This window comes from Triturus cristatus, chromosome 1_1 (assembly GCF_964204655.1).
Source record: "Triturus cristatus chromosome 1_1, aTriCri1.1, whole genome shotgun sequence".
Lineage (NCBI taxonomy): Eukaryota > Metazoa > Chordata > Amphibia > Caudata > Salamandridae > Triturus > Triturus cristatus.
In genome coordinates, this window is record NC_140579.1 from 16,213,876 (window position 1) to 16,234,602 (window position 20,727).

Sequence of the window (20,727 nt, forward strand, 5' to 3'; positions counted from 1 at the left end):
GGTAGAGCTGGGCCTGCAGTTCAGTCAATGAGCCAGGTCTTGAGATCCTTCCTGAATTGCAGCAGCGATGGTGAAGGCCTGAGGGGCAGAGGCAGGGAGTTCCAGATCTTCACAGCGAGGTAAGAGAAGGATCTTCCTCCAGCCGTGGTTTTGTGGATCCGTGGGATGGTGGCCAGGGCCAGTTGGGCAGAGTGGAGATGTCTGATGGGAGTGTAGAAGGAGAGGCTGTGGTTGAGGTATGCAGGTCCGGCGTTGTGGAGGGCTTTGCAGGTAGGCATGAGGAGCTTGAAGTTGATTCTTTGACAATCAAGTCGGGCTTAATGTAGCAAGTTGTTTGGGTCCTTGGAGTATCGACTTGGGGCGCACCACTGAGGAGTTAGCAGAGCTGATGGGTCGGCATGTATTGGGTGACCAAGCCTTTCCACTTTAAAAACAACAGTTTCGCTTTTTTACGGCCAGAATACATACAATTCTGGCATGTTCTGCCCATGAAGTATTCTGCACCCTGCCTTAGGCCTCGGTAAGCCTGCGATAGGGGTGACTTACACATATTGTAGCGGCAGGTTTGTAAATGTAAATTGATACTTGTATAGCGCACTACTCACCCGCAAGGGTCTCAAGGCGCTTGTACGAATACCGCTGTGGAACCCATCCTGGCTTTCCCTGTGAGGTGTCCACTCCTGGGCACCCCCAAGGTGGAGGCCAGGCATCCTTAGCGTTGTGGGGGCCGTTGTGGAGATTAAGCAAGCTATTGCCCAGAGTTGCAGAGTGGGACTCCACGATTGGAATAGGCACCGAGGCGAGAATTGTCAGGTCTGTGGAATTTAGAGCCCAAGACCCGCCGAGGCGGGGAATTGAACCCTGGTCCCGGGCCAGACCTCTGCATCAGGGTCTGCCGCTCTAACCATTGAGCCACACTTCTCCGCTTGGCTTTGCCACTGCTTTAAATGGCTCTATATATCCTTGTGACTATAAGAATCTGATGAACATAACCGTACATTGCATTTGTAAATTGTCCATCACGACAAAAAAAATGACACGAAAAAACTTCCCATGACTTGTTTGAGAAAGAGTTTTGTCAATTTCAGAAATGTATAGCTTTCCAGGATCACCCAAGTGTTTCACACTTGTTTCCACCACTAACTGCAAACCTCACAAATTCGAAAAAAATGACTACTAAACAAAGTGCAAAAATTGCAATTCAAAAAGCATTTTTGAAACGACACTGCTTGCTCATGAAAGCTGGAAAGATGGTTATCCCAGCACAGTAAACCTTTCGTTGATGCTATTTTTAGAAAAACATTTCTTGCAAAGCACATTTTCCCCCTAAAACAAATGTATGTATATTTCGGCTATGTTCTCTCTTCCCTCCCGGGAAATCTGCAAACCCTGGATACCATTAGGATCTCCAGGATGTTGGAAAAAAGTATGTAAATTTTGGGTGGATACCTTTTATGGTAAAAAGTTATGGGGGTTTTAGCACAAGCTGATCCAAACATCCTAGAAAGGGCTCCGAACGGGGGTGGAAGCAGTCAAGTGGTTAAAGAGACTGCATCCCAGAAGATGTCGGTTGTCAGTGGTTACTCTCCGTGGTACTCCGTTGCGTCGGGGAAGACATTTAAGGAGAATGCGCATAATCGGAGCCTCTGGTCTTGACATTCAATTGCAGCTGTGTTCTTGGACATGTCACACTTTAGAAGACCTAGTAATGCGTTATTGCCTTAACTTTACAAGTGCCTGCGTGGCCAGGGGTAATATTTACAGGTATGTCGGAGTGAGCGTAGATGGTAGTAGCAGGTCTGGATCCCTGCCGCCAAACAGGGATTTAGATAATAAATTATATCCAGATTTTCACAGAGCCTGCAGGGCTCTGATGAGAGTGCAGCCTCGCTGTCTGACCTCCTCGTAGGCAGATTGCGTACATAAAACAAAAATAAGTATTACTTACATTTTCCATCGACCAGGCGTCCGTAAGCCTCGATGAATGTTATTGATTACTGATTGTAATAATGAGCAGCCTCCAGTCATGTAAGTACTTATCTGTGATTCCTCATTTTATTGGAGTGTATTTTCCATAAAAACACATGGTTCATCTTCACTTTTATACCAACTGGGGTTCATTTTGGCTCCACAATATTCAAGCATCAACTTGCTATAGAATTCTCTTCTCTGTGTTTATAATTTGAGAACGGGTACCAGTGAGTTTTACCCCACGTCCGTGTCAGGGAGAGAGTATCTTACACCGTGTTCCTGTCAGTGAGAGAAAGTGTTACCCTGTGTTCCTGTCAGGGAGAGAGTGTTACCCCTTGTTCCTCTCGGGGAGAGAGTGTTTTCCCGCGACCCTGTCGGAGAGAGAGGGTGTTAGCCCACGTCCCTGTCAGGGAGAGAGTGTTACTCCTTGTTCCTTTCTGGGAGAGAGAGTGTTATCCCGCGTCCCTGTCAGGGAGAGAGGGTGTTACCCCACGTCCCTGTCAGGGAGAGAGTGTTACTCCTTGTTCCTTTCTGGGAGAGAGAGTGTTTTCCCGCGACCCTGTCGGAGAGAGAGGGTGTTAGCCCACGTCCCTGTCAGGGAGAGAGTGTTACTCCGCATCTCTGTCAGGGAGAGAGAGTGTTATCCCGCGTCCCTGTCAGGGAGAGAGGGTGTTACCCCACGTCCCTGTCAGGGAGAGAGTGTTACTCCGCATCTCTGTCAGGGAGAGAGAGTGTTATCCCGCGTCCCTGTCATTGAGAGAGAGTTACCCCGAGTCCCTGTCCGTGAGAGAGAGTGTCTTACCCTGCGTCCCTGTCGGGGAAACCCACAATGCACCAGGACAAGATGTTACCTCAGATTCTTTTCCCCGCCATTTGGTTTGGGGCATATTTAATACATAGGAAAGCATTTCTTATTTAAAAATCACTGCAGTATTTAAGAGGGTAGTTCAGCTCTGTTTTTTGTGGCCTATATTTTGCTAATCTCTGCCTTCAATACTCATGGTATCAATTTATTAACGTCGTCGCCACTTGAGGTAGTAATTGTAACAAAAAATATATAACTAGTTACTGAATACTTCTAATAACTTACAGAGGGAATTTGTGGGACGTCAGTGCTTGCACTCTTTAAGGCTGTTGACAGAATATTATCCGTTAAAAGCTTGAGTAACCAGGTCCATGTAGCGCTTCTGTTTAACATGGGTATGCCACCTCATGGTAGTCTGTGTGTGTTTATTCTGTGGAGAGTCACGCAGGACCTAATTGTTTTCCTCTTTTCCTTGCAGGTGTGTGTATGAAGCAGCAGAAGAAGCTGACGGACGTCATCGGCAAGGCTCGAGATTTTGGTATGTAGGGGGTGACAGGATACAGATGTAAAACCCCAACAACGGCTCCATCCGTGTCCTGTGCAGCCCTAAACAACCATAACTGGGCTTGTCTCCCCAACCTCCTGCACAGCCCTCTACTACACAGACTATAACTTGGGTTCTTCCTCGCCACCGCCTGTTCTGCTCCCTACCACACACAAATCATAACCAAGCTCATCGTTCCACCTCCAGAAATCTAACCAGACTCGTCGTCCCCACCTCCTGTGCTGCCCTGTACCACACACAAACCATAACCAGGCTCATGGTTCCCACCTCCTTAGCTGCCTTCTACCACACATAAACCATAACCAGGCTCATGGTTCCCACCTCCTCTGCTGCCCTCTACCACACAGAAACCATAACCAGGCTCATCGTTCTCATCTCCTTTGGTGCCCTCAACCACACAAAAACCATACCCAGGCTCATCGTTCCCACCTCCTATGGTGCCCTCTACCACATAAAACCCGTAACCAGGCTCATCGTCCCCCCCCCCCCCCTCCTCTGCTGCCCTCTACCACACAAAAACCATAACCTGGGTCATCGTTCCTACCTCCAGAAATCTAACCAGACTCGTCGTCCTATGGTAAATAATTTAATTACCGGGACTTAATTTGATACAGAAACATAATAAAAATAGCTCAGTAAATAAGAGGCAGAATCCGTGGTATTAGAGGTTCGGAATGGGCTTTATTCCAATGGACGATTCGAATCGGTTGCTCCAAGTTCCATCACCACGAAGGTTCAGGAAGTGAAGTACATACATTATTGATAATTAATCACTTTTATACAATAGGCATTACAGTGAAGCAAATGCAAGAGGCGTAACAATTGATAGCAAAGATAACATTTCACATGCGTAGCTGAAGGAGGCGTAATTGGGAGTAACAAGGAAACGTCATTGGTTGTGATGTCACATATGGGTGGACCTATGAAATAATTTCGCAATGTCAGCAGAAATACTTGGCAGAGATGCGCGCACAGCAGTATGACGTGTGATTGACGTGCAACTAGGGGGTGAAGGGGACTTGACATTTAGCTCTACATGTGGCGACAGAAGTCTGGAGGGTCAAGTCAACCTAATCCCAAATCATATCTAACATCCTATGTTTAAAGAACTATGTTATCCAGAAGAGAGGTCTCTTAGAGTAGAATCTTATTCTATACTGACTATACTGACTGTTAGTGCGTGTACAAGCGTCTAAGTGTCTACACTAGATGCGAGGGTAGGAATCTTCCATAGTAACAGGGCTATGAATTACTTGCATAAAGACAGAGAAACCGGGCCTTTGCTCGGTAGCTGGAAGAATGTTTACTGAAACTACTAGACAGGAATGCATTGGGCAGGGAGCGGAGCAGATAATTTCGAAGGTGAAATACAGTTTCTTGGCAGGCAACAGGCTGATGTCAGGCTTCGTGAGCCGCGCAGGGAATGAGACAAAGTTCATGGTCGCAGATGCAGGCTCGGACTGGAGCTTCAGAGGCAGAAAGCAAGAAAAGCTTGATGACAGAATCAGGGCCTACTTGCCTGGACTGTAAAATGGCATAAGTGAACCATATAAAGCTGGTGGCCTTTCATACTTAGGAATGGAATATCCGGCCCATTCATGGCGGATCTGAAAGAGGACATGTTGACGGTGGACGCACATGTGTTTGCGTCTTCATAACTGGAACTGGAGGGAACATACATGTACTTGTGATTCATACATGAAACCGTTGGGGTCCAAGATAGGGGACATAACTGATCAGAAAAATCCATATTTCCACATTCCCTCCTTGTCCCCTACTTGCCCGTTAAGAGATATCAATCTTCATCAATCCATTGATCTGTTCATATAGCATCATTTGTTCTTCTTTTTTCTTCTGGGACGAATGAAATCTTGGTGATGGAATACACGATGTGGCACACAGACCACAAATCGCTGGTCCACATTGTAGGCATAGACAGCAACTGAATAGTATGAGAAAGCCAATACCTAGGAAGGATAGGACCTTCCATCCAAAGGTAGATAATACACTCCAAAACCAACCGGACCAAGTCCAGGTGCCTGGATTCTGGTGTATCTGGCTTACAATCTTATGAAGGCGAGTTATGGCTTTATATACAGATGGCGAATTTTCTGGTATGAAAATGCAACAACTTGATCCGATGACCCTACAAGCTCCGCCCCTATCGGCCAGGATGACGTCAAGGACAAGACGATTTTGAAGCACAACAATCCGCATAGCAGACTGCTCTTCTGTTAAATTGCCTAAGGCGGAAATAGTTTCGTTCACTACTGCTTCAAGGGTTCTAGTTAATCTACGTATCAGCTTACTATTAGTAACGGTACCTATATAGGGAAAGAGACCTTTATTGAAATCTGTGTATTTTTCCCATGCTGTTTCGGTGTAATCGACAATTGGGAGATCTCTCCTTTCTCTATTGTGTACTAAATGAGTATTTCTGTGATAATCGGGAGGAGCTAGGAAAACAGGTGGCAAAAGGAATCCAATGTAGCAGGTACCATCCCAATCTAGAGGCAAACGTACATATGCCGTCTGACCACATATAAAATAGGAATGGCGGGAAGCTCTAAATGTCGACTTGCCTTGATCACTGAATTCTATTACAGTGATGCATCTACTATGGCCCATATGTATGGAACCATTCTTTCTTACACATAATTCACCTTTTACTGGAAATACTGACATGGCGGGCAAAATTGGAGTAACTTCGGATTCGACATTTAGGATCATAAGATTAAGCGTAAAATTACCTAATCCATATACTTCATTTTCTAGATCAGTTCCTGTTCTCTTGGGAAGTCCCTCCTTGTTAGGGTAGCAGACTTTAAGTAAAACTAAGTTTAAATTTCCCCATACCCAGTTGTCTTGATAAACTGCAGAATTTGAATCTAGGGGATTAATTAAACTAAACCATGCTCCACAGGAGCCGTTGTGTGTGAATGGGTATGGAAAGAGGGGTAGAATTCCTTTATAATTCTGATAGGGAGGGAGTCGGCCACATATCCAACAATTTGTAGCATTGCTGACCTGATGGGAATGATGTAACATACTAATAAACGTATTATTGCGCAGCGCAAATCTATAAGACAACTCATGCGGAGGTAATTCACTAAAAGAATGTTCAGCAGTAACATTATAAACATGTCTAGAAATAGGATAATATATGTGCAACAATATACTTGCAGTAATTATTAAAAGACTTAGGAAAAACAAAATTAATAACGTCACTGTGCAATGACTACGCAGTGATTTACAGTATGCATGTCGTTTCAACATTTTTCGGGTGTTTTCTCTATTCAGATCTAAGGGATACATGTCAGAGACGAATTCAACCGCTTCACCTTGGAGAGGACTTAAACAATCAAATTTCCCGACCGGTTAGATCTGAGTTTTAGTTTATATTGTTCGTGACTACTTGATTCAACAAAAGGAAGTTTTGAGTCAATGGGTGAAGACACACAAGGTGTGGTGTTTACATCCGATGGTAGTCCATGAAATTTCTTGATATGACTTGAATGTACCCAGCCTTTTCTGCCTTCGATCTTCACGGCTGTCCTTGTGGTGAGCAAGACCAGTTGCGGTGACTTCCACCTAGGATCCAGCTGAGTCTTTCGATCAAAGTTCCTCACGAGGACCAGGTCCCCCGGAATTATATCATGGGGTTTCACCTCAGTGTTGTCGGGAAAGGCTGCAGCTACCTGTGAACGACAAGATTGTAGTGCAGACATCAAGGAAGCCAAATAATCTGTCAGCATATTACAGTCAATATCAGTTATTTTGCGTGGTATAGGCGTCCCCCACATATTTGGTGGTCTGCCAAAGATCACCTCATACGGGGATAGCCCTGTTGGAGAGTGTGCTACCATTCTCATGTAAAAGAGTGCAACTGGTAACGCTACTACCCAGTCGACACCTTTCTCTCTGCATATTTTGGACAATCTGATTTTCAGGATCTGATTATGTCTTTCTACGAGACCTGCTGCCTCGGGGTGTCGGACACAGTGGAATTTCCACTGATAGCCTAACAAAAGTGAAACGTGTTTCATTAGTTCGGATGAGAACGGCTGGCCGTTATCTGAGTAGACTGCACGTGGTAAACCGTATCGTGGGAAGAATTCTCGAACTAACTGTTTGGCAGTAGTCGGGGCAGTGTAATCTGAAACCGGGTATGCCTCTGTCCAACGGGAAAGAGCACAGACAACTACGAGAACATATTTGAATCCTCGACATCGTTCCATCTGGATATAATCCATCTGGAGCACTTCAAAAGGGTGATCAGGAGGCTGAAATCCACCCTGTTCTACGGGAACGCTTTTTCCTGGGTTGAACTGACAGCAGATCATACAGGTACGAACTTTTTGCTTGGCTGCTGCTCGTAAATGTTTATTGAACCAAATGTGTTGAATGCTGTCTAGCATAGCTTTTTCTCCTAGATGCGCTGGACTATGTATAGTGTTAATAATAACTTGGACCATTGAATCAGGAAGGAACCACACAGATTTTTCCTTCGTCATCCATCCTTGATCCGTTTGGATCCCTCCTAATTCAGTCCATTTCTTTATTTCGTCTGGAGTAGCATGCGTCTGTATGTCAATTACGTCAAGAGCGGGATCTTTAATCGTCATACAATGTGTTGGCGTCGGGACTATTGTCTTTGTCATGTCGGATGTTTGAGTTTGAGCAGTCTGTTTAGCTGTTCTGTCAGCTAGATCATTGCTTCGAGAAATGATATCAGTAACTTTCGTATGAGCTTTACATTTCATAATTGATATTGCAGTGGGTAGATGTATTGCATCTAATAAGGCATGAATGAGGGGTCCGTGCTGAATGTGGGCACCGTGAGAAGTTAAATAACCTCTCTCTCGCCACAGCACGCCGAAGTCATGTACAACTCCGAATGCATAACGTGAATCAGTGTATATGTTGACTCTTTTATTTGTGGCTTGAATACAGGCTTGCGTCAGAGCGACGAGCTCTGCTGCTTGAGCGGACAAGGTATTTATGCAATTTGTTTCAATGATTTCAGTGTCTGTTGTGACTGCGTAAGCGGCCACTAACTCTCCTGTACTTGTTCTCATACATGAACCATCTACATACAACGTCAGGTCTGGGTCTGACAATGGGACATCTGTCAAGTCTTGTCTGGGTTTCGTCGTGATTGTAATAACGTCAATACAGTCATGCGCTAGTGGATCTGTTCCAATTACGGGTAAAAGTGTGGCAGGATTCAATGTGTTACAACGTCTGATTTCTATATGTGGCTGGAACAATGTTAATTCATACCCTGTAAGTCGCGCTATAGTCAAGTGTTGTGTTTGCGTTCGATTCACGAGAACCTCTACTGCATGTGGTACTTGAACTGTCAATGGATGTCCTAACACTATGGCATCGCTTTGTCTTATTGCTAAAGCTGTTGCTGCCACCGATTTTAGGCATGCAGGCAAAGCCTGAGCTACGGGATCTAATGTACTAGAAAAATAAGCACATGGTTTGTGGGATCCTGCTTGTTCCTGTGTGAGTACTGACAAGGCAGTACCTTCGCGTTCTGTAACAAAGAGTGTAAACTGTTTATTATAACATGGTGTTGCTAAAACCGGTGCTTGACATAAGGCTTTCTTTAAGCTTTCAAAAGCTTGTGCATGTTCCTGAGTCCAAGGGAAAACAGTCGATGTGGCTGCCTCCTGTGTTGTCAACTGAATGAGTGGTTTTGCTAGAAATGCATACTGAGGGATCCACTGCCTACAATATGAAGTGAGGCCTATAAAAGCCCGCACCTCCTTTTGTGTCTTGGGTATTGGCATGTTAGCTATTAACTGAATGCGGTCGGGTGTAAGCTGCCTTCCCTCCTTGGACAGCGAGTGTCCAAGATAAACAACTCGCTGGACACAGAATTGCAGCTTAGAAGGGGACACCTTGTGCCCCTTTTCGGCTAGAAATTGTAAAACTGTCAGTGATGCTTTCTCACATTCGTGTTCGCTTCTAGCGGTGATCAGCAGATCATCGACATATTGAAGCAGGGCAGTGTTTACTGGCATGTGGATACTGTTGAGTTCTCGTTTCAGTGCTTGGCTGTAGATGCTGGGGCTTTCTGTAAATCCTTGAGGTGCGCGTGAGAATTTAAAGCTACGTCCATTTAAACTAAATCCGAACAAGTATTGGCTTTCCGGATCTATAGGGACGCTGAAAAAGGCATTCTTGAGATCAATTACAGTAAAGAATGTTGCTTCAGAATCAATAGCTGTCAGTAATGACGAGATATCTGGGACCACAGGGAATTGTGGCACAATGCACTTATTTAATTCGCGCAGATCAATAACCAATCGATATACTGGCGGGGCCTTCGGATCTGTTCGTTTAAGAATCGGAATTATCGGTGAATTACATACATTGGAGTCTGTTTCTACAACCACTCCTTGGGCAATGAGCTCGTCAATGATTTGTAGTAAAACCACTACAGCATCTGGTGGTAACTTGTATTGTCGCATTCGTGGTAGTACCACTCCTGCCTTTAGTGTAACTCGATATGGTGTAATATTCATGCAACCAACGTCAGTAGGGCCTTGTGCCCATAGATGTGTAGGTAAAGTCTGCAGTCGGGGATCCATGTCTCGAGACACATAGTGACCTTTGAAATCACGTAAAAACAATCTTACTCCTTCCGGAGAACAACATATTATAGCTCCTAGAGCTTTCAGTGTTTTTATACCTAACAAGTTTTCTGGACATGATTTAGTAAGCAATAAATCTGTAGTTCTGGTCAAGGGTCCTATCGTAAGTGGTAGAGGCTGTGATACTTCATTAACAATAGGTTTTCCTGAAAAACCAAGGGAAATATTCTGTGAGCCTGAGAGGGGTGCCCCTGGAACTTCACTACGTTTTATGGTTGTTCGACTTGCCCCTGTATCGAGTAAAAATTTTCTATCTTGGCCTAATAATTCACTATGTACATAAGGTCCTTCTTGGTCTACTGGGACCTCGATAAGGGGTAAGTCAACTTCCCTCTCTAGGCTGGTTCATGCGTATCGTTGATAATCAGGATAGTCGTACTGTGCGGTCTGGTACAGCTGTCGTGTCGTGGTTTGTGTGGCAGCAACAGGCAGCGCTGGTGCAGCTGGCACAAACTGTATAGACTGTGGTGGAGCTGGCATGGACTGTGCATGCTGCGGGGCTCCTTGTTCATTCTGATCCTGTCTAGGTGGCCGTGGTCTTTCTTTTGTAATACCTGTGGCGATATTACGCTTCAGGACTGGGCAATCGTGTATATAATGACCTGGCTGTTTACAATAGTTGCATGTCCCTTTTACAGGTCCTGCTGAATCACCGGACTGTGTCGTACCCTTTTTATGACCGTCAGTTGGAACTGTCTGAGAGACTAGCATTTTCATTTTCGTGTCTTTCATGCGTCTTTGTTCATGATCTTGTTCCTCTCTAATTCTATTGTGATGATACTGTAACATTTGTAACATTTGTGATGGGGTGTTACCTTGCCAGGTACTCTCGAATTTTAATACTCTATTCTTCACTTGGGGCAAGGAATTTTCAACTAATTTTGTCACAAACAGATGTGGGTATGATTCGCTACTTGCTTTTATGCCACTATTTATACCAAAACATTTTTCAAATCGTGCATAGAAATCACTAGTGTCTTCATCTTGCTTTTGTTTACAGGCTGAAATTGCACCCCAGTCTTCCTTTTTCGTAGTTAATAAACGTGGCAGTACCTGTACTAGTAAACCTGGTAGTGCTTTAGTTTTGTCCCCAAGCCCCGAACCTGGACCTCGGGCCTTTTCTTCATTTTCTAATGCTGTCCAGTCTATTTTTTGGTCTCCCACCTCCCACTCTTTTTCCTTGAGTTTTTCATAAATGCCAGCAGGCATTAATACCTTTAATATTGTCATAATGTCGGGATAGGTGTACTCTCCCATGAGTAACATGTCTTTATTTTCTCGGTGGAAACCCGCTGGGTCTTTGTCATGACTGGGTACCACTTTCTTCATTTCTAACAATTCTATTTTCGATATGGGCGTATATACAAATACACGTTTAAACTGATTGTCCTCGCCCTTTATTGGGTGTACTTCTCGTAAGGGATTCTGTCTGTCCATGTAATACATCGGTCTTTCCTTGATGGGCAGTGAGACATGTTCTGGACATACAAAAAGAATGTACTGCTTTCTTGATTCTAGTATTTCTTTAATTAGCTTAGTACCTGAACCTCTCCATCTATTCGTGAGTAATTCAGTCAATATATCAGGTAAGGGACCAGGATCTGAATGTTGGCTTTTATATAGTATAAGAAGTTGTTGAATCATATAAATCCCAGCTAAACGCTGTTCATCTGGGGTGAGATTCAAAAATGTGTGGGCTACGGTATCATCATCATACTTTCCGGGACTGTCAACCCAATGAACGGCTGACCTGGCTAATTCTTGTTCATCCATAGAATCGAGAAAATGATAACCCATTCGTTCTCGGAGTAATTTGTCAGCGGCTTGGAACGAATGCTCGGGGGACCTTATATTTATTATAGGTGTTTGGAAATTCCTGTTATTATCTGGACATATCGGGTCAGTAAAACATCTAGTACTATTACAAGATCTTCCTCTACCTACATAGGCTATGGTGTCTGACTGTCCTGTGGGCAGTCCTGATCCTTCCTCCTCGCTTTGTTCGAACTGGTCTACCGCTAATCTCTCTTCGTGTAGGCGTTCTATTTCTTTACGGATCTTTCGGCACATGGCTATTATACAGTTTTGCTTATCATGTCTCCCTTCTGATATATTCTGGCTCCATCTGGTAAGAATTTGCATTGCTTCCGGGTCTACCCCCGGTCGGTCTTGATTTCTGATCACACAATTAATAAGGAAACGTAACAGTTCCCCTTGTATCTCCACTTTCTGGTATTCCATAGCTCTGTTAATACATTCAGAATCTCGCCCTGTTTGGACAAAATGGTATATATTATCTAGATGCATAGTCATTCCTGGTAACTTCCCTAAATACACCGCGGCTCGTCTGATACGTAATGATGCCAGGATCATTTCGTCCTCTTTGCCGGGCACAGGGTCATATCTACAATCTACAAGAAGTTCCTTAAGCGTGCGGGCATTTATGAGTTTGGGGGTACGTGGATGTGCTGACTCTTGAAAAGTAAGTTTATTTATTCTGGGTGGCGTAGAAAAAATGTTGGTAGCACCTCCCGTAGCCCCGTCTGGGGTATCGGGCGTGAAAGGATTCGTTGAACGCGATACAGCAACTATAGGTGTGGACACAGCTATAGAAGTAGCTGTAGGAACAGATGTGGAAACAGATGTGCTTGCCGGAACTTGTGTCAGGATTTGTTGTTGTAGAGATACAGATACAGGATCTTGGCGTTGAACCTCCCCGGCCGACGGTCTATGTGGGGCGGGGTTAGCATGCTCGGGAGCTGCGTCATCTAAATATGAGGAAAGAAAAACATCTTCTGCGGTTCTAGGATGCCCCTTAGGATGTACTTTTATTGGAAATAATGGGGGTGGCAAGTCTTTTGGTATCCCCGGAGTAGCCTTGGGTAATCCCTCGGCCAGAAGGGGATACATACCCTTCATAAGGACATTTCTTTGTCTGTCTATTTGTTCTGATTTCACTCGTGTACCTTCTTCAATTAATAGATTTTCTCGGACTTTATTTGAATTTTCCTTATTTTTCTCTTCCTGTCGGAGTGCTTTTTCTGTACGTCTATGAGATTCTTTACGCCATAACTCAACGGCGTCTTTCTGTGACTGTCTGACTTTCCTTTTCCATAACTCTTCCTCTACTTTCATGATGCACTCTGCATCCCAGGTCCCAGCTGCGGGCCACCTCTGACTTTCTGGTAATTCCTTGGTGTAGTCTACCCATAAATCAAGAAATAATATAGCGTCTAAGCCGTGTTTATGATACATGAAGTACCCTGGAGTGTCCCTAGGAGGAATAGGGACAGCTTCTTCGAGTACCCCTTTTCTAGTTGTGATCTGTCTTAATTTCGAAAAGAGCGGCATATTGAGAACTGATCTGATACTTGATCTTGAACAAACTTAATACAATAAACACGATAATGAACAGTCATTCATACCACAATATGCAGAACGTATTAACACATTTAACATTTAACATTTAAATGAGCAAACAATGATGATGACGATCTAAGGAAAACTTAATCACTAAACATAATACTCGGCATTATCTGGATTATTCTGAATTTATATACTTGATATACTAGATATACTGCTAAACAGTACAGATACACTGCTGAAACTGTGCAGACCGGATTTGTGTACCCAAACCCGTCTTGACCGGCACAACCTATGTGCACGTCAGAACGCCTCCCCAGTAATGGTACTCACCGGGTAGCTCGGAACGGAAGGCCTCGGAACGGAACTGAACTGAACTGGACCGGACTGGACTCGACTCGACAACTTCGGACACTTCTGAGCTTCGGAAACCTGGTGGGCCTCTGTATACCTCGGATCTTGCTCTCTCAGCTAGGCTCTGGTCGGGATACTTCGCACTTCTCACCGCCTCGTCTGGGTGTTGATCGCAGCCTCAGTCGCCCCCGCTTGACCGGAGGGAGATACAGGAAATCCTGCTGGTACGCGTTGTTGTCCGTCCAGCTGTGGCAGGAGACCGGGCCTGCAACGCACCGCCGGCGCGTGAGATGAGAAAGTGTCCCTGTTCGGGCGCCATTCATGTGGTAAATAATTTAATTACCGGGACTTAATTTGATACAGAAACATAATAAAAATAGCTCAGTAAATAAGAGGCAGAATCCGTGGTATTAGTGGTTCGGAATGGGCTTTATTCCAATGGACGATTCGAATCGGTTGCTCCAAGTTCCATCACCACGAAGGTTCAGGAAGTGAAGTACATACATTATTGATAATTAATCACTTTTATACAATAGACATTACAGTGAAGCAAATGCAAGAGGCGTAACAATTGATAGCAAAGATAACATTTCACATGCGTAGCTGAAGGAGGCGTAATTGGGAGTAACAAGGAAACGTCATTGGTTGTGATGTCACATATGGGTGGACCTATGAAATAATTTCGCAATGTCAGCAGAAATACTTGGCAGAGATGCGCGCACAGCAGTATGACGTGTGATTGACGTGCAACTAGGGGGTGAAGGGGACTTGACATTTAGCTCTACATGTGGCGACAGAAGTCTGGAGGGTCAAGTCAACCTAATCCCAAATCATATCTAACATCCTATGTTTAAAGAACTATGTTATCCAGAAGAGAGGTCTCTTAGAGTAGAATCTTATTCTATACTGACTATACTGACTGTTAGTGCGTGTACAAGCGTCTAAGTGTCTACACTAGATGCGAGGGTAGGAATCTTCCATAGTAACAGGGCTATGAATTACTTGCATAAAGACAGAGAAACCGGGCCTTTGCTCGGTAGCTGGAAGAATGTTTACTGAAACTACTAGACAGGAATGCATTGGGCAGGGAGCGGAGCAGATCATTTCGAAGGTGAAATACAGTTTCTTGGCAGGCAACAGGCTGATGTCAGGCTTCGTGAGCCGCGCAGGGAATGAGACAAAGTTCATGGTCGCAGATGCAGGCTCGGACTGGAGCTTCAGAGGCAGAAAGCAAGAAAAGCTTGATGACAGAATCAGGGCCTACTTGCCTGGACTGTAAAATGGCATAAGTGAACCATATAAAGCCGGTGGCCTTTCATACTTAGGAATGGAATATCCGGCCCATTCATGGCGGATCTGAAAGAGGACATGTTGACGGTGGACGCACATGTGTTTGCGTCTTCATAACTGGAACTGGAGGGAACATACATGTACTTGTGATTCATACATGAAACCGTTGGGGTCCAAGATAGGGGACATAACTGATCAGAAAAATCCATATTTCCACAGTCCCCACCTCCTGTGCTGCCCTGTACCACACACAAACCATAACCAGGCTCATGGTTCCCACCTCCTTAGCTGCCTTCTACCACACATAAACCATAACCAGGCTCATGGTTCCCACCTCCTCTGCTGCCCTCTACCACACAGAAACCATAACCAGGCTCATCGTTCTCATCTCCTTTGGTGCCCTCAACCACACAAAAACCATACCCAGGCTCATCGTTCCCACCTCCTATGGTGCCCTCTACCACATAAAACCCGTAACCAGGCTCATCGTCCCCCCCCCCCCCCCCCTCCTCTGCTGCCCTCTACCACACAAAAACCATAACCTGGGTCATCGTTCCTACCTCCAGAAATCTAACCAGACTCCTAGTCCCCAAATCCTGTGCTGCCCTGTACCACACAGGAATCATAACCAAGCTCATCGTTCCCACCTCCTCTGCTGCCCTCTACCACACAGAAACCATAACCAGGCTGATCGTTCCCATCTCTTGTGCTGCCCTCTACCACACAGAAACCATAACCAAGCTCATTGTTCCCACCTCCTGTGGTGCCCTCTACCACACAGAAACCATAACCAAGCTCATCGTTCCCACCTCTTGTGCTGCCCTCTCCCGCACAGAAACCATAACCAGGCTCATCATCGCCACCTCCTGTGCTGCCCACTACCACACAGAAACCATAACCAGGCACATCGTTCCCACCTCCTGTGGTGCCCTCTACCACACAGGAACCATAAACAAGCTCATCGTTCCCACCTCTTCTGCTGCCCTCTACCACACAAACCATAACCAGGCTCATCATCGCCACCTCCTGTGCTGCCCACTACCACACAGAAACCATAACCAGGCACATCGTTCCCACCTGCTCTGCTGCCCTCTACCACACAAACCATAACCAGGCTCATGGTTCCCACCTCCTCTGCTGCTCTCTACCACACAGAAACCATAACCAGGCTCATCGTTCTCCTCTCCTTTGGTGTCCTCAACCACACAAAAACCATAACCAGGCTCATCGTTCCCACCTCCTGTGGTGTCCTCAAACGCAGACACCATAACCAGGTTCATCGTTCGCACCTCTTGTGCTGCCCTCTACCACATAGAACCCATAACAAGGCTCATCGCCCCCCTCCCTCCGCTGCCCTCTACCACACACAAACCATAACCAAGTTCATCATTATCACCTCCTCTGCTGCCCTCATCCACACAGACACCATAACCAGGCTCTTCGTTCCCACCTCCTCTGCTGCCCTCTTCCACACAGAAAACATAACCAAGCTCATTGTTCCCACCTTCAGAAATCTAACCAGACTCCTCTTCCCCAAATCTTGTGCTGCCCTGTCAAACACAGGAACCATAACCAAGCTAATCATTCCCACCTCCTCTTCTGCCCTTTACCACTCAGAAACCATAACCAGGCTCACCGTTCCCACCTCCTCTGCTGCCCTCTACCACACAGAATCCATAACCAGGCTCATTATCGCCAGCTCCTCTGCAGCCCTCTACCACACAGAAACCATAACCAGGCTTACTGTTCCCACCTCCAGAAATCTAACCAGACTCCTCGTCCCCACCTCCTCTGCTGCCCTTTACCACATAGGAACCATAACCAAGCTAATCATTCCCACCTCCTCTGCTGCCCTCTACCACACAGAAACCATAACCAAGCTCATCGTTCCCAACTTCTCTGCTGCCTTCTACCACACAAACCATAACCAGGCTTATAGTTCTCACTTTCTCTGCTTTCCTCTACCACACACAAATCATAACCCAGCTTATCGTTCCCACCTCTAGAAATCTAACCAGACTCATCGTCCCCACCTCCTGTGCTGCCCTGTACCACACAGAAACGATAACCAAGCTCATCGTTCCCCCCCTCCTCTGCTGCCCTCACCCACACAGACACCATAATCAGGCTCTTCGTTCCCACCTCCTCTGCTGCCCTCACCCACACAGAAACCATAACCAAGCTAATCATTCCCACCTTCAGAAATCTAACCAGACTCCACTTCCCCAAATCTTGTGCTGCCCTGTACCACACAGGAACCATAACCAAGCTAATCATTCCCACCTCCTCTGCTACCCTTTACCACTCAGAAACCATAACCAGGCTCACCGTTCCCACCTCCTCTGCTGCCCTCTTCCACACAGGAACCATAACCAAGCTCATCGTTCCCAACTTCTCTGCTGCCCTCTACCACACAAACCATAACCAAGCTTATCGTTCCCACCTCCAGAAATCTAACAAGACTCATCGTCCCCACCTCCTCTGCTGCCCTCTACCACACAGAAACCATAACCAGGCTCATCGTTCTCACAGTCTCTGCTGCCCTCTACCACACACAAATCATAACCATGCTCCTCGTTCCCACCTCCTGTGGTGCCCTCTAACACACAGAAACCATACCAGGCTCATCATTTCCACCTCCTGGGCTGCTCTCTACCACACAGAAACCATAACCAAGCTCATCGTTCCCCCCCCCTCCTCTGCTGCCCTCTCCCACACAGACACCATAACCAGGCTCTTCGTTCCCACCTCCTCTGCTGCCCTCTACCACACCGAAACCATAACCAGGCTCATCATTCCCATCTCCTCTGCTGTCCTTTACCACACAGAAACCATAACCAAGCTCATCGTTCTCATGTCCTTTGGTGCCCTCAACCACACAAAAACCATAACCAGGCTCATTGTTCCCACCTCCTGTGGTGTCCTCTACCACATAGAACCCATAACCAGGCTCATCGTTACCCCCCCTTCCTCTGCTGCCCTCTACCACACACAAACCATAATCAAGCTCATTGTTATCACCTGCTCTGCTGCCCTCTACCACACATAAACCATAACCAGGGTCATCATTCCCACATCCAGAAATCTAACCAGACTCCTCGTCCCCAAATCCTGTGCTGCCCTGTACTACACAGGAACCATAAACCAAGCTCATCATTCCCAACTCCTCTGCTGCCCTCTACCACACAGGAACCATAACCAAGCTCATCGTTCCCACCTCCTCTGCTGCCCTTTACCACTCAGAAACCATAACCAGGCTCACCGTTCCCATCTCCTCTGCTGTCCTTTACCACACAGGAACCATAACCAAGCTCATCGTTCCCACGTCCTCTGCTGCCCTCTACCACACAGAAACCATAACCAAGCTCATCGTTCCCATCTCTTGTGCTGCCCTCTACCACACAGGAACCATAACCAAGCTCATCGTTCCCACCTCCTGTGGTACCCTCTACCACACAGAAACCATAACCAAGCTAATCGTTCCCACCTCTTGTGCCGCCCTCTACCACACAAACCATAACCAGGCTCATCATCGCCAAATCCTGTGCTGCCCTGTACTACACAGGAACCATAACCAAGCTCATCATTCTCATCTCCTTTGGTGTCCTCAACCACACAGAAACCATAACCAGGCTCATCGTTCACACCTGCTCTGCTGCCCTCTACCACACAAACCATAACCAGGCTCATCGTTCCCACCTCCTCTGCTGCCCTCTACCACACAGAAACCATAACCAAGCTCATCGTTCTCATCTCATTTGGTGTCCTCAACCACACAGAAACCATAACCAGGCTCTTCGTTCCCACCTCCTCTTCTGCCCTCTACCACTCAGAAACCATAACCAGGCTCATCGTTCCCACCTCTTGTGCTGCCCTCTACCACAGAAACCAGAACCAGGCTCATCGTTCCCATCTCCAGAAATTTAACCAGGCTTAGCGTTCCCACCTACTGTAGTTCCCTCTACCACACAGAAACCAGAACCTTGGTCAGTGGTTATAATATTGTTCCCCTGGATGGGCGGCTATAATACCCTCCCCCCATGGAGGATGGGTTTAATAGTCTGCCCCCAGGTGGGTGGTCCTAATTCTCAGTTCCCTTGTCTGATGTTTATAATGCTCGCTTCGATGTGTGCTAACGACATTCAGCCTCCTTGGTCGTTTGTTATAATACTGTTCCCCTGGACTGGTGGCTATAATACACTTGCTCGGACATGGAGGTCATTCTGCTAAGACCCGTGTATGGGTGGTTAGTGGTTGGAGTCATGCAAAGGTTCCACCTCCTCTAGTCTGGATGTCTGTGAACCCTGCCTCCTGCCCTTTATCTGACTTGATGTCCCTGATCTCGCCCAGTCCCCCCCCCCCCCTGCTTTGCTCTTGTCCCCTTATCCTCAGTCCTAGGTCTCTTGTTCTCTCCCTAGTTCCTTCTCTTCCTCAGGCTTTCAACTCTGGTGCTTTTCCTTTGCCCTCTCTTGCTCAGCTTTGGATGTCCTTGATATCTTCATCCCTTCTCTTTCGGAGAACTGAATCCCTAATCTCTTCCTCTTGTGTTCACCTACTCCTCCTGAGTGTTGGTCTCTCCCTGCTTCCTCCTCTGTCCCTCTTCAAGCCTGGGTGCTCCCGACCTCTCCGTCCTGTCTCGGCCTCCCCATACCCGGGTGTCGCTTATCCCGCTCTCCAGTGCCATTCATCTCTTACTCCAGTGTCCTTCTCCGCTGGTCTGGGTATCGCTGAGCTCTCCTTCCTGTGCCTCTCCTCAAGTGTGGAAGTGTCTGTTCTCTCTGGATGTTGCTGATCTGTCCCTCCTGTGCTCCTCCTGAGGTCTGGGTGTCCCTGATTGCTCCCTTGTGTGTCCCTCCTTAGGTTTGGATATCACTGGTCTCTTCCCTCCTCAGGACTGGATATGGGGGGATACTCTCTTCCATTGTTCCTCCTTAGGGCTTGGTGTTCCTGATGACTGCCTCCCATGTCCCTCTTCAGCTTTGGTGTCGCTGATCTCTCCTTCCAGTGTCCCTCCTTGGGTCTGGGTGTTGGTTAGCGCTCCTCCTTGTCCCTCCTCAGCTCTGGGTTTCACCGATCTTGCCCTCTTGTGTCCATCCTTAGTTCTGTGTTTTACTGACCTTTCTCTCTCCTGTGTCGCTCCTCGAGGCTCGGTTTCGCTAATCCCTCCCTCCTGTGTTGCTTTTCAGGTCTGGGGTTAATCAAACAATCGGGACATTTGTAAAGTGCACTACTCGCCCGTGAGGGTCCCAAGGTGCTGAGTAGGGAGGGGGGGGGGGAGGGAGGGGGGATGCTGCTACTGCTCGAATAGCCAGGTCTTGAGTAGCCTCCTGAAGGTTAATAGGTCCTGGGTCTGCCATAGGAGGATGGGGAGGGTGTTCCAGGTCTTGGCGGCGAGGTGGGAGAACGATCTGCCGCTGGTGGTCGCTCTTCGGATGCGGGGCACGGTGGCGAGGTCGGCGGAGCGGAGCTGGTGGTTCGGGGTGTAGAAGGTGAGTCGTCTGTTGAGGTATGCCGGTCTGGTGTTGTGGAGTGCCTTGTTAGCGTGGGTGAGGAGCTTGAAGGTGATTCTCATGTTGACGGGAAGCCAGTGCAGGTCTCTCAGGTGGGGTGTGATGTTGCTGTGACGAGGGATGTCGAGGATCAGGCGTGCAGAGGCGTTCTGTATGCGTTGAAGTCGTTTCAGTTTGGCCGAGGCTCCTGCGTAGAGGGTG

The 20,727-nt window shown here is 46.8% G+C and overlaps 1 protein-coding gene across 1 annotated transcript in view; it reads left to right on the top strand.

Annotated features, from left to right (window-relative positions):
* Positions 1 to 20,727, top strand: part of MRPS18B (mitochondrial ribosomal protein S18B) — a 100,925-nt gene that overhangs the window by 76,394 nt on the left and 3,804 nt on the right. Inside the window, exon 6 of the mRNA XM_085636660.1 lies at positions 3,255 to 3,314. Within this exon, the coding sequence (XP_085492786.1) occupies positions 3,255 to 3,314 (60 nt within the window). The remainder of the gene's footprint in view (positions 1 to 3,254; positions 3,315 to 20,727) is intronic.